The sequence below is a fragment of the Sinocyclocheilus rhinocerous genome, unplaced genomic scaffold (genome assembly GCF_001515625.1).
Source record: "Sinocyclocheilus rhinocerous isolate Xijiao unplaced genomic scaffold, SAMN03320098_v1.1 scaffold629, whole genome shotgun sequence".
NCBI lineage: Eukaryota > Metazoa > Chordata > Actinopteri > Cypriniformes > Cyprinidae > Sinocyclocheilus > Sinocyclocheilus rhinocerous.
Genome location: NW_015652278.1, coordinates 434,807 through 447,187, shown reverse-complemented (window position 1 = coordinate 447,187; position 12,381 = coordinate 434,807). Strand labels below are relative to the sequence as shown.

The 12,381-nt window shown below is 35.0% G+C and overlaps 1 protein-coding gene across 7 annotated transcripts in view; it reads left to right on the top strand.

Annotated features, from left to right (window-relative positions):
• LOC107714343 (oxidation resistance protein 1-like) overlaps positions 1 to 12,381 on the top strand; it is a 173,381-nt gene that overhangs the window by 81,634 nt on the left and 79,366 nt on the right. The window contains exon 1 of one of the 7 annotated variants that reach the window (XM_016520168.1): positions 11,231 to 11,501. The exons of the other annotated variants lie outside the window; for them this stretch is intronic. Coding sequence (XP_016375654.1) covers positions 11,369 to 11,501 — 133 coding nt within the window. The 5' untranslated portion in view covers positions 11,231 to 11,368. Of the gene's footprint in view, positions 1 to 11,230; positions 11,502 to 12,381 lie in introns of those variants that run through there. 7 annotated transcript variants of the gene reach the window in all.

Sequence of the window (12,381 nt, the reverse complement as noted above, 5' to 3'; positions counted from 1 at the left end):
GTTTTCTCTGATGCACTAACTCTGCAGCAGCACTTCTTCTTCGTTGTCTCGTCTGATGCACTCACTCAACCAAGCGGTCTAACCACAACCTCGCCCCTCCCCACCCCCCATCCATTCGAATTTCTGTAGGCGGGAATTATTTGTAATGAAATTCTAATGAGCCGCTTTGTGATGTCACAAAGCCCGGAAAACAAACGCTGTAGTCCAAACGAGCCGTTCGTTGTAGTTCTTGAAAAGGGATTTTTAAAAAACTAAATATCTCCCTTTGGAGTGGACTTTGAGATTTGTAACTTTCTAGATCTTTTTTATGCCCAAACATACACACTACACACTGACTAAAATTTAAAAAGTGAAAAAGCATAATCGGACCCCTTTAAGTTAATAGCATCATGGTACTTTTGGTTAGTTCCTCCCCTGCTCTCACTTCTCTCTACATCTAACTAGACTGGCAGTCACAGTACTTCTCCAGATGAAGGCCCAAAGATTCATGGATTAGGCCGTGGGGTGGAATGAAAACGCAAAAATGAAAGTTTGCTTTCCTGGAGGTGCTTCTGCATCCAGGGCTGAATTTACTGCTGCATTCCCCTCGGAAGGATTGGTGCTGCTGGATTTATAACCCGTGCTGTATAATCGTGCCTCTCTCTCTCTCAGCAGGGCCTCCTCCTCTTGATTTGAGCAATTTATCTATCAGGGTCTGAGTTCTGCCTCTGTCCCTCTTCTGATCTCAGCTCATGTGCAGTAAGCTGGCCAGGGATGGATTTTATCGGTCATTATTGATTAAGCAGATTTTAAATGAGGAGTAAGCAGTTTTCCCTCCCGTTGTTCTGCCATCCAATCGATTGAACCCCTCGCTGTGAAATATAAAATCTGCCAGTCCTCATAACGGCTGATATTTGTTTTAGTTTCCTTGTGCATTTACTGTAAATGGTCACGTCAGACAGATTTCTGCACCTGTGTATGTTACCTGTGTGCATGTTACAGTACTTTCTTGGACTGAATCTTGAATTACTAGATTATTGTTTTCTTCACCTTTCTATCTTTTTTTCCCCAAAAGAGCTTAAATCAAACTTGAACTCAACTCTACACTGTAAAAAATGACAGTGAATTTAACGGATTTGATCAGTTTTGAGGTTAATCTATGTTAACATTTTTTGCCATTGGATAATGGTGATCTGTGAATTTATTTTATGCATGTGAACATTATTTTAAATTTGTGTGGTAGCAAAATATTGTTTTATTTTGAGGTGAAAAGTAAAGTTAGACCCTTGGATTAGGATGCTGTTAGAATTGGAACAGAAGCCCTTTTGTTGCTGTTGTTTTTATTATGTTTTTTATATGTTTTTCAGGCTAATATTAGGTTAGTTAAAAATATAGACCCAATTATACACATTATATTTTATAATATATAAATATAATGTGTAATTCATTTAATTATATTATTGTAATTCAGATGTGTTTCCATGACTGAGCTTCTGTTATTTGATTTGTTTAACATTTATTTATTTACTTGCTATTTTCATTATTTATTCATTCATTTGTTTTTCATTATTTCTTTACAATTTTTAATTTATTTTATATACAAGTAAATGGCAAAGTCAAATTAAAATATTTAAAAAAATTTAAATAGAATATTTGACTTTTGCTTTACTTAAAAAATAATTATCAAAATTATATCAGAGATAAGTTTTCATCATCTTACCTAGTATTAGAAGAAAATTCCCTCCTTTCATGATTTTCAATTTGTTATAAGAACTAAATTAGAAAATGTTTCCATTTATTTCCAGTCTGTGTGCATTGAATTTATTTAATACACGAGTTTCACAATTTGAGTTGAATTACTGAAATAAATGAACTTTTCCACGACATTCTAATTTATTGAGATGCACCTGTATATTGGATGATGCATCTGTACATGCTGAATCTCTAAATATGTTACAATTTAGCGCTAAATGCTAAATCAAATGTTATATTTAAAAAAACAACCTTTTCCATAATATGAGCCATTTAAAGCAGTGGAAGATCTTCTAGACCAAATCAGCTGAAGAGTCAGTCATCATATGGTGTCTTTCCTCTCCTGCTTTGCCTGTGAAATCTGAGATCTCCTCATCATCTTCAGATGTTTCTCTTCTCGCAGTGCCAATCACACTGGCACATCTTACTTTGTGATTGTGGCCTCATTGTCTTGATTACCCTCTGCCACCCTGAGCCTCTCACCGCCAGCATCCACCTCCATCCTCTCAATCACAGGCACTGGCCCGTTTCTTTTCTCTTCATCAGCACAGGAATGAAAGGAGACAGGCGTTAGGCCATTATAATACATGCGTCAGCGCTTAACATAATAATGAAAAATATGAGCATGTCCTTCTGAAAGGGAAAGCAATTAATTTCCCCTGTTCAGGAGAAGATATTGACACAGCGGTTAGCTTAAGATTGAACGTGTTTTGTTTACATCAGCCTGATCTCTGTGTTGCTCTCACGGCATGCTGGGTTATTACTTGACCACCCAACAGACAACAGAGTGAAGCTCAGGCTTTATTGTTTTAATAAATTGGCCAGATAAAGATGCTAGTGCTGATGGTCTGATGGTCAGGTAAGGATGCATGTGCATTTCTCTCTTCTTTTCTGCTCAGCTGTTTCAGCTCACAATTTCAAAGATGATGATTTCAGATATAGTTTTAAATAGATTTGAAAATATACACAATCTATTGCAAATATAGATTTTTTTTTGTTTACTTTCAGTAAGCTTTTACTTCCTTATATTTATATTTCCTTATATTTTAATTAAAATATTACATTTTCAGTATTTGTTCAAAATATATATTTTAAATATATTTCAGAATATAACAAAAATTGCCAAAACTGTTGCAAATATAGATTTTAAAATACATTTACATAACAATAAATTCAATACGTTTTAGTTATTTATATTTCCTTATATTTTTGGACTTTTAAATAGATTTGAAAATATACACAATCTATTGCAAATATAGATTTTTTTTTGTTTACTTTCAGTAAGCTTTTACTTCCTTATATTTATATTTCCTTATATTTTAATTAAAATATTACATTTTCAGTATTTGTCCAAAGTATATATTTTCAATATATTTCAAAATATAACAAAAATGGTCAAAACCATGTTGCAAATATACATTTTAAAATATATTACATAAATATGCTTTCGATAAGTTTGTTACTTATCGCTTTAGGTATTTTCAATTTTGTTCAAAATATATATTTTAAATATATTTCAGAATATAACAAAAATTGCCAAAACTGTTGCAAATATAGATTTTAAAATACATTTACATAACAATAAATTCAATACGTTTTAGTTATTTATATTTCCTTATATTTTTGGACTTTTTTTTTTATCTTTTCAGTATTGTTCAAAATATATTTTAAAATATTCAAAAATTATGTTAAAATTATAGATTTTAAAATACATTTTGTAAATATATATTCAATAAGTTAGAGTTACTTATGTTTTCTCATATGTTTTCTGACATTTATGTATTTTTAATATTGTCCAAAGTACATTTTTACAAATATTTTATATTTTTAGGAATACATATTTAGAATAGAATAGAATAAATATAATATATATTTCAGCATTTAAGATCAGGTTTAAATTAAATATATTTTCAGTTTGAAGAAGAAAAAAAACATTAAGTTTACTTTCAAATATATTTTGGACAAAAATGTATGATTTTTTGTTGTATGGGTACTGCCATTGACATGAATTGGAATGCTAATGGTTAGCTTTCTCCGGGTATTATAGACCTCCTTTGACCCAGCCAAATTTTCAGCCAATTAGTTTTGAGCTAGCTAGTGCGACACCACCTTAAAGGGATAGTTCACCCAAAAATGAAAAATTGATGTTTATCTGCTTGCCACCAGGGCATCCAAGATGTAGGTGACTTTGTTTCTTCAGTAGAACGCAAACAGAGATTTTTAAGTCAAACCGTTGCAGTCTGTCAGTCCTATAATGTCAGTGGATGGGAATCACGGCTTTGAGAATCATAAAACCTACACAAACAAAACCAAATTAAACCCTGCGGCTCGTGATAATACATTGATGTGAAAAGGCACAAAACGATCGGTCTGTGCAAGAAACTGGACAGTATTTATATAGTTTTTTACCTCTGGTTTTCACCGCAATGTCTGAACTGTCCTGAGCACGTTCGCGTCTTCTTCTTCAGCCTGCGTGTGAGGCGTCTTCTTCTTTTTGCATTACGGCGGATCGCAGACTTATAAGTGCATTACCTATCTCTCAAACGGACCATTGACACTCCCAATTGAGATTGTAGAAAGAGTGTCAGTGGTCCATTTGAGAGATAGGTGGCGGTAATGTACTTATAAGTCTGCGATCCGCCGTAAAGCAAGAAGAAGAAAAAGACGCCTCACGCACAGGCTGAAGAGGAAGATGCGAATGCGCTCAGGGCAGTTCAGACATTGCTGTGAAAATCAGAGGTAAAAAACTATATAAATACTGTTCAGTTTCTTGCACAGACCGATCGTTTTGTGTCTTTACACATCAATGTATCATCACGAGCCGCAGGGTTTAATTTGGTTTTGTTTGTGTATGTTTTTGTTTTACTCTCAAAGCCGTGATTCCCATTCACTTCCATTATAGGACTGATAGACTGCAACGGTTTGTCTTAAAAATCTCCGTTTGTGTTCTACTGAAGAAACAAAGTCACCTACATCTTCGATGCCCTGGGGGTAGGCAGATAAACATCAAATTTTCATTTTTGGGTGAACTATCCCTTTAATTGAGAATTGCAGGGCTTCCTAATCTTTAAACCTTCTGTCTGTGGAGGCTGCAGTCCTCTAGTGGTGGAACACTAAATCAGACCCCATGCAGTGCGCAGTTGGGCTGTGATGTGGATCAGATCAGTGCAGTCGTGTGTTATTACAGTAGTAAAGGACTCAGAGTTGCTGTATATTTTCAGAAAGAGCAAGAAACCATTTCAAGAGACAATTTTCAAATCAAGATTTCATGCATATTACCAGGCTAACTGCATATTCTGATTCCAGGTTGATGAGCGAAGAACCCAACTTTTCAGAATCGCAATGCTTTTCCCAGCGGGTCGGCTGTTTGTTCAGGTGTCCCGCAATTCTAAACCCTCCTGTGGATTCTGAAGCGAAATCCTTTGTGCTATGTAACCAGGACAGATATGACATAATCATATCAACATCAGAAAAAAAAAAACTGAGCGGGATTGAAAAAATCCTGATGCTAAAATGAACACAATTCAGTTTGACGAGAAGCTTATCTGCTAAAAATAGCTTTGTCTTCCTGATGCGATTTTCTTTCTTTGTACAGGGATTTTTCCTCCACAAACGCCGTCAGGAAATACCTGGCGTTAAAGCTGCTTGCCACCCCCTCCTGTACGGGACTGTATGTGTGACTGACAGTGACTAGAGAGTCTAGTAGTGAATGATTTGCTGTCATGATGAGGTTCTCAACCTTGGTTGTGTGATTTTAAATCACGTATTGTGTTGCAGGACAACTGGTGAGCGAATTTAGATGGATTTAGTGATGATCACTTTTGAGTAATGATGCAAGCTAATCACTGTGCAGTGAACTGATTTATTAAAATGATGAACGAACTGATTCAAGAAAATCAGACTCTATCAGCATTTTTGCTTCTTTTGATAGACTAAGGTGATATGTAAAATATTTATAATATACACTACAGTGTGATCAAAAATACATTAAAATGTAATAGTAATTTATTCCTGTGATGCAAAGCTGATTTTTCAGCAGCCATTACTCCCGTCTTCAGTGTCACATGATCCTTTAGAAATCTTTTTTTTTTCTTTCAAAAACTGATTTCTTACCCCAAACTTTTTAACAGTATAGGTTTTTTTTTGTCAATATAAAATTGTGAAACTGGCTTACTTACCAAATATAAAGTGAATAAAATACTTTTATTATTACAAATGTAATTCTTTTAAAGGGGTCATATGATCTTGCTAAAAAAGAACATTATTTTGTGTATTTGGTGTAATGAAATGTGTTTATACGGTTTAAAGTAAAAAAAAAACACATTATTTTCCACATACTGTACATTATTGTTTCTCCTCTATGCACCGCCTATCTCAAACGCGTCGATTTTTACAAAGCTCATCAGTCTGAAAAGCGACAAATTAATATTTGGGTTGAAGTGTTCTGGAACAGTGTTGTAAATACAACTTAACCACTGATTTCTAGTCGTGTCCTCTTTTGGAAGGCCAAACAAAGTAGTTTTGCTTTCACAGCGAAACACACGGCAGGCTAGAGTGAGCGGAGGCCGGCAACTAGAGTGAGCGGTGGCGGGCAGCAAGAGCTTGCAACACTTCAAAGAGAAAGGAAAAATTGAAATCGCATCATATGACCCCTTTAATGTCATCAATAAAATATTCTTGCATATATTGTAAATATTTAGGCCTACCAAACAGAACAGCAAAAATGGTTTATGCTTGCAAACAGGTTTCAGCATGATATTTTTGTCCAAATAAGGTAAATGAGAAGTGGTCTAGCAGTTGATTGGCTGAATCCAGCTACTGGCTGCTGTGATGACAGTCTAGAAAATGATCTGTGACAAGAATCTAGCAGTTGATTGATTGCCGTTGTGACAGTCTAACTGATGTTTGGTTGGCGTGTGCGTCTATGCAGTCAAACTTGTTTCTGAGGAATGCTGTGTATAATTGCAGTCCCTGGTTCTCACAGCAATGACTGAACAACCACTGAGCTCAATTGAGCAGAAAAGGTAAAATAGCACAGCGTTAAAAATGCTAATGGGAAGGTCTGACTCAGGCCTCTCATGACTGCTCATATTCAAACTAATAGACCTTTCTAAACTCAGATCAGTGGGGAGGTGGTTTTTGGTTGAGGTTTATTGCATCAGTTGAGGGACTGTTATACTTTCATGCCTTGGTGAAATGATTCATTCATTTTCTGAGATTCTTCTAAGGCCAGATTGAGTCATTTGCATTTGTCTTGTGAATATTCATGAGTTTCTGTGCAGTTTGGACAGCATAATCATCTGTTACATGGTGCTGTCATCTCAGAGAGGGAAAGCAGTACTTTTGTCTTTGAGGCAATCATACACCTGACCAGCAGCACATTATCCACCTGCATGAAAGCTAAGCGCTCCACCTCTATGCTGTGCCTCGGGGTGTGTGTGTGATTTCTGCGAGTTTGACAACAACAAACTGTAGGGCATGGCGATATTGCTAAAAAACAATATTATTTGTAGTGATATTCAATATGTATCTCAATATGTATGCATTTGATTAAAATGAATACAAATTTAGATTTTTTTCCTCCTCTCAATCAGAGGAACCAAATTTCTGACAAATGGATATTACTGCATATAAAATACAATAAAATCTTGTTAAAAGATAATCAAAGCAAGTTTTCACTTTTTTCACAAAATGAACTCAATAAATATTGATTTTTTTTAATTATAATTTAGATGCACCAATAACAATTTATTTATTTTATTTATTTATAATTTTAACATTACTTTAAATTTGGAATTTGAAATTCCAACAAAAGAAACATTATTACATGAAATAATCAGAAAAAATTAATCATTTAAATATTTAATTATTAAATAAGATAATTTATGACATTGGCCATATGAACTTTTTGTACAAATTCAGATTTTCTTGTTTCCACTGGTGCATAATATTACATTTGGAAATGTTCTCAAATCATGTTGGATAATATAATATTTAGTAGTAATATTTAGTATGTTTTTTTTTTTATTTTGGCATTGAATCATTTATTTGAAGTGATTCTTTAAAATTAATCGATCTCCATTTTTGAGTTTTACACCAAGACCCTATTATAATATCTCAATCATAGTGCTCTCATACTCACCAGGGAGCTGCACTGCGATTGTAGAAAGCAATTTACCATCCAGAAAAATCCCACACAAATCAAATGGAAGGAAATGACTGTCTCGGGCATTAAACGTCATACATCCATTCGCTGGGATTTTATCTCCACATCCACCATCTCTTTATGATTCCTTCCTCTGCACCACATTTTGTGTCATAAATAACATTTCACTTTATGGTTTATCACAAATACAGCTGTCGTACGGGAGATGGTCTGTCTGGCATAATCTGATTGTATTTAGTGCTCATTCATTACAGCAGCAGAGCTTCACTGCCTTCTCTATTAGCTGTATCTGCCCAGCCGGAGTGAGTTTTTGCTCCATTTGTGTCTGTCTAATTGGGCCTGTAAACTGTGAGGCTCAGGGTAATGTGCAGATGTTCATCCTTGTGTTGATGTGCTGTGTGTGTGTGTGTGGTGTCTGGACACATTCAATGTGGAAATGGCAGTTCTGGTGATGGTTTAGTAATGAGATCCGTCTTGACTGAAGAAAAAGGATTATGGCTCTCATTTGGTCCAGAACCAAAGTTTCCATACAGCATTTTACTTGAGATACTACAGGCAAAAACTCAATGTTCAGGTGCCGAGTTAATTTTCATCTATATTATCTCTTCTTTAACACTAATATAATAAAATATAATAAAACTTACATGTAACAAATAACACAAATATATATTTTATTGTGTAATTATATTATTTTTAAAATGATAGATAGATAGATAGATAGATAGATAGATAGATAGATTCAATAAAGATTATTTATTATTTCAAAATAAGTAAATATTTAAATATTTTTACATTTTACATATTATACACTGCCGTTCAAAAGTTTGGGATCAGTAAGATTTTTAATGTTTCTTAAAGTCTCTTCTGCTCATCAAGGCTGCATTTATTTGATCAAAAATACAGAAAACATATTATTGTGAAATATTATTACAATTTAAAATAATGGTTTTCTATTTCAATATATTTAAAAATGCAATTTATTCCTGTGATGCAAAGCTGAATTTTCAGCATCATTACTCCAGTCTTCGGTGTCACATGATCCTTCAGAAATCATTCTAATATGCTGATTTAGTATCAATGTTGGAAAGTTGTGCTGCTTAATTTATTTATTTATTTTTAATTTGTGATACTTTTTTCCTGATTCTTTGATGAGTAAAACGTTTAAAAGAACAGCATTTATTTGAAATATAAATATTTTCTAATCTTGTCTTTATCACGTTTTTCAATGTAACATCCTTGTTGAATAAAAGTATTAATTTCTTTCAAAAAGAAACGAAAATGTGGAAAATATTCTAAATCTGTGACAGCAAAAACTGCTTAAATTCACAGGGCCCAGGACAAATTTTTGTCGACTTTCTCCTACTTCCATAAGCCCACATGAGTAGGCCGGTCCTAAAAGACCCCTGACAAAAGCAGAAGATGCTTCTGCTTGAGTCTTGAATGTCTTTGCACGTCTCTTACATCAGCGAGGGTCAGAACGTTTCTACAATTCGATTTAAGCCTCATGTTACAGTTCCTAATGAAGTTACAGGCAGATTGGAAAGGAACTCCATTTAATTTACTCATCAAAGGCAATTGTTTTTGCATTTGGTGTTGCATAAGTGTTCATTTTAGACCCTGGTTGATCGTAATCAATAATTAGGGACGTATAAAATGTTACTGGTTGCAGTGATGATGCATTTGTGTGTTTATATGTAGAAAAATCCTGAGTCATTCTGGTTTGGAACATTTGATGAATCACTATAAATATCTAATGGAGAACAAATGAACTAATTCTTTGTGCTCCTTATTATTTCCCCAGACTCTCTTCCATTCTGATAATTGAAATAGAAGAAGGTGTCCAATGATCACTGTGCGCAATGAGAGGAGAGAGGAATATTGGTTGGGAGGGAAGCCCTGCTTTAATCTAACTCAACTAATAGGGCTTATTTTATTTCTCTTCTATGTAATGAGAATGATGGATCTTTTAATAGGGCCGATCAAATTAAACTGTTCTTTAATTACAACTGAGCTTGTGGAGAACCTCGAATCAATAGTATGTTTCTGTATCTGTGTTGAGCCCAGCACAAGAAGGATTGGAACGCCCTTAACATCTCATTATTTATACAAAATAATTTAATGACCTGCTGGTTTTTGAACTTCCATGCAATTACAGCACAAGGACTGTCCTTTACTAATAATAATTAGTAACACATTACTAATTAATTAAGATAAAATAAAAACTGAAAATATAAAAATAAAAGCTAATTCAAAATATTAATGAGAACTATAATAACATATATACTGCTAAAATAGCAGTAATAGGGTGAATTTCTCCACAGTTCCTGCACTAAAATGACCAATAAGAGAAATGATAAAATACCAGGTTAGGGTGAGGAGGAAGAAGGGAGATGCTGACTTTAATCCTCAATCCAGGACGATTATTGTTTCATCCATCAGATGCACCTTCGTTGTGCTCAGTTTTCCTCTAAACACAGCTGTTTTGACTGTGGACATCTGGACTTTCAGGCTTCTATGTTACTCAGATGAGTAACTCACACAACAATTTAATTTATGCATGTCATATTTGTTGCCAACTCAGCTGACATGGCACAAATCTATCAGTGTACAATATTATGGCAGACCAGCAGAGGGAGTTTCACTCATGAACTTTTTGGGGGATTTTGGGATCTGTGTAAATTTGGCCTGAGAGGCACATTTCATTTGTCACCCCTTGGGATGTAATTAACTTGATGAATTAAAAAGACACTGAACAATCTTTGCAATCAGCAGTGGCTCTCATATCATCAGATGAGCTGTATAGATGTCGTTGGGGAGGTGGAGATCTACTGATCGCTTTCCCTGCAAGCTGTTTTCATCAAGTTAAAATATAATTGAGACTCTCTGCATAATTACAGCATGTTTGCCTAATTTCCCCCCTCTGAATTCAAGGTTTACTGTTATTTTAGCGATCATGTGATAGCAGTGTTTGCTGGTGTGTTTTGTGTGACCACAATTTAAAAGTGTCTGAGGCACGATTTTACAAACACAAAACTAGCCAGTAAATATAACTGGCCATAAACTTCAAAACATTAATTTGGCGTTAACTTCAAACAGCGCGTTATATTTCAAATAAATGTTGCTTCATAAATGTTTTCCCCTCAGGTGTGTTTCACTGTACACGGCTACCGACGCGACGCGTCTGTCGCGCGTATAATCCTGACGTCGCAGCCAGTCGACCAATCACAGTCTTCGTTTATGTCAGCGTTCCATCACTTGCAGTGTAGAGAAGAGAGCGTTTTGGTCGCGTCGCGTCACGTTGCTTGCGTAGATCATGTAGCGCAACAAACGGCCAAAAAGTTCAGCAGCTGCTGTCAGTTTCGGTTCCTGCTTCTGCTCGCGTGTTTCACGGTCTCCCCTGGGCAAATAACTAGGAGTTATTACGTTGTTTTTATTGCTTTTTAATGTTTATGCTTTGGGGAAGATCTGAAGATGGATTATATTCAGTCGTTCAGAGACGCGATCGCTGGTAAAATCTGGCCTGTTACCGTGAGGGAAATTCAGTTTAAAGACTACTCTGATGCAGAAACGCCTCTGGAGAACGCGCATGAAACACACACTGCAGGTAGTAGCTTTGTGTTTTTCTCAAAAGTTTGACAAACGGGTTGAAACGCAACAGCTGTAAATATTGACAGTGCAGCATATGGCTGCAGTACTACAGTGGTGAGTTATTATTAAGAGAGTTTTCACGTGTCAGCTGCCCTCCTGTGCATTTGCATTGCATTTGACTGTTGGACTTCTGTGAGGAAGAGTTAGGAGTTCATATCCTGGCTTTACAATACATGTAGAAGCATTTGGTATTGTAAAGTTTATTGCTCCGTTGTTTTGTTTTGTTTGCTCAGACTCTGCTGACATATTCATGGTTCCTCTGGTGGAATATACATTTGTCTATTTTGGTTATGATCCTAAATATATATATTTTATATTAACTTTATATTTAATAATATTTAATCAACTGCAGCTGCTCGCAGTTTCTATACTTATAGGCCTAGTTGTGCAGTGTGACATATATTTTTTTAAATTACAGATATTCAGTGTTGTCAGTCTTAATTCACTTGTATTATATTGAAAAGAGTGAGTATGATTTAAAATTGTTAACTTTAGTTTAGGGACAAATTCTGTATTAGTATGTAATCTAGGGCTGCACGATTAATCGAATGTGATTGTCATGCGCATTTTGTTAGTAAAGCCGGTTCTGTAATCAGCAGGAAGTCATCATCACGTGCTTTCAGATGGAGCAGAATTGACTACACATAGCCGTAGTTCACTGACAAGTTACGCAAAAAAATTCGCAGACGATTTTATTGCGCGATTAGGAAATCGAAGAAATCGTTTGCGATAATGACAGCTGTTTGCATAGCTTCTCAGTGAACTACGGCTCTGTGAAGTAAATGCTGCTCCATCTGAAAGCATGTGAAAATACCACATTTAATAACATATTTTTA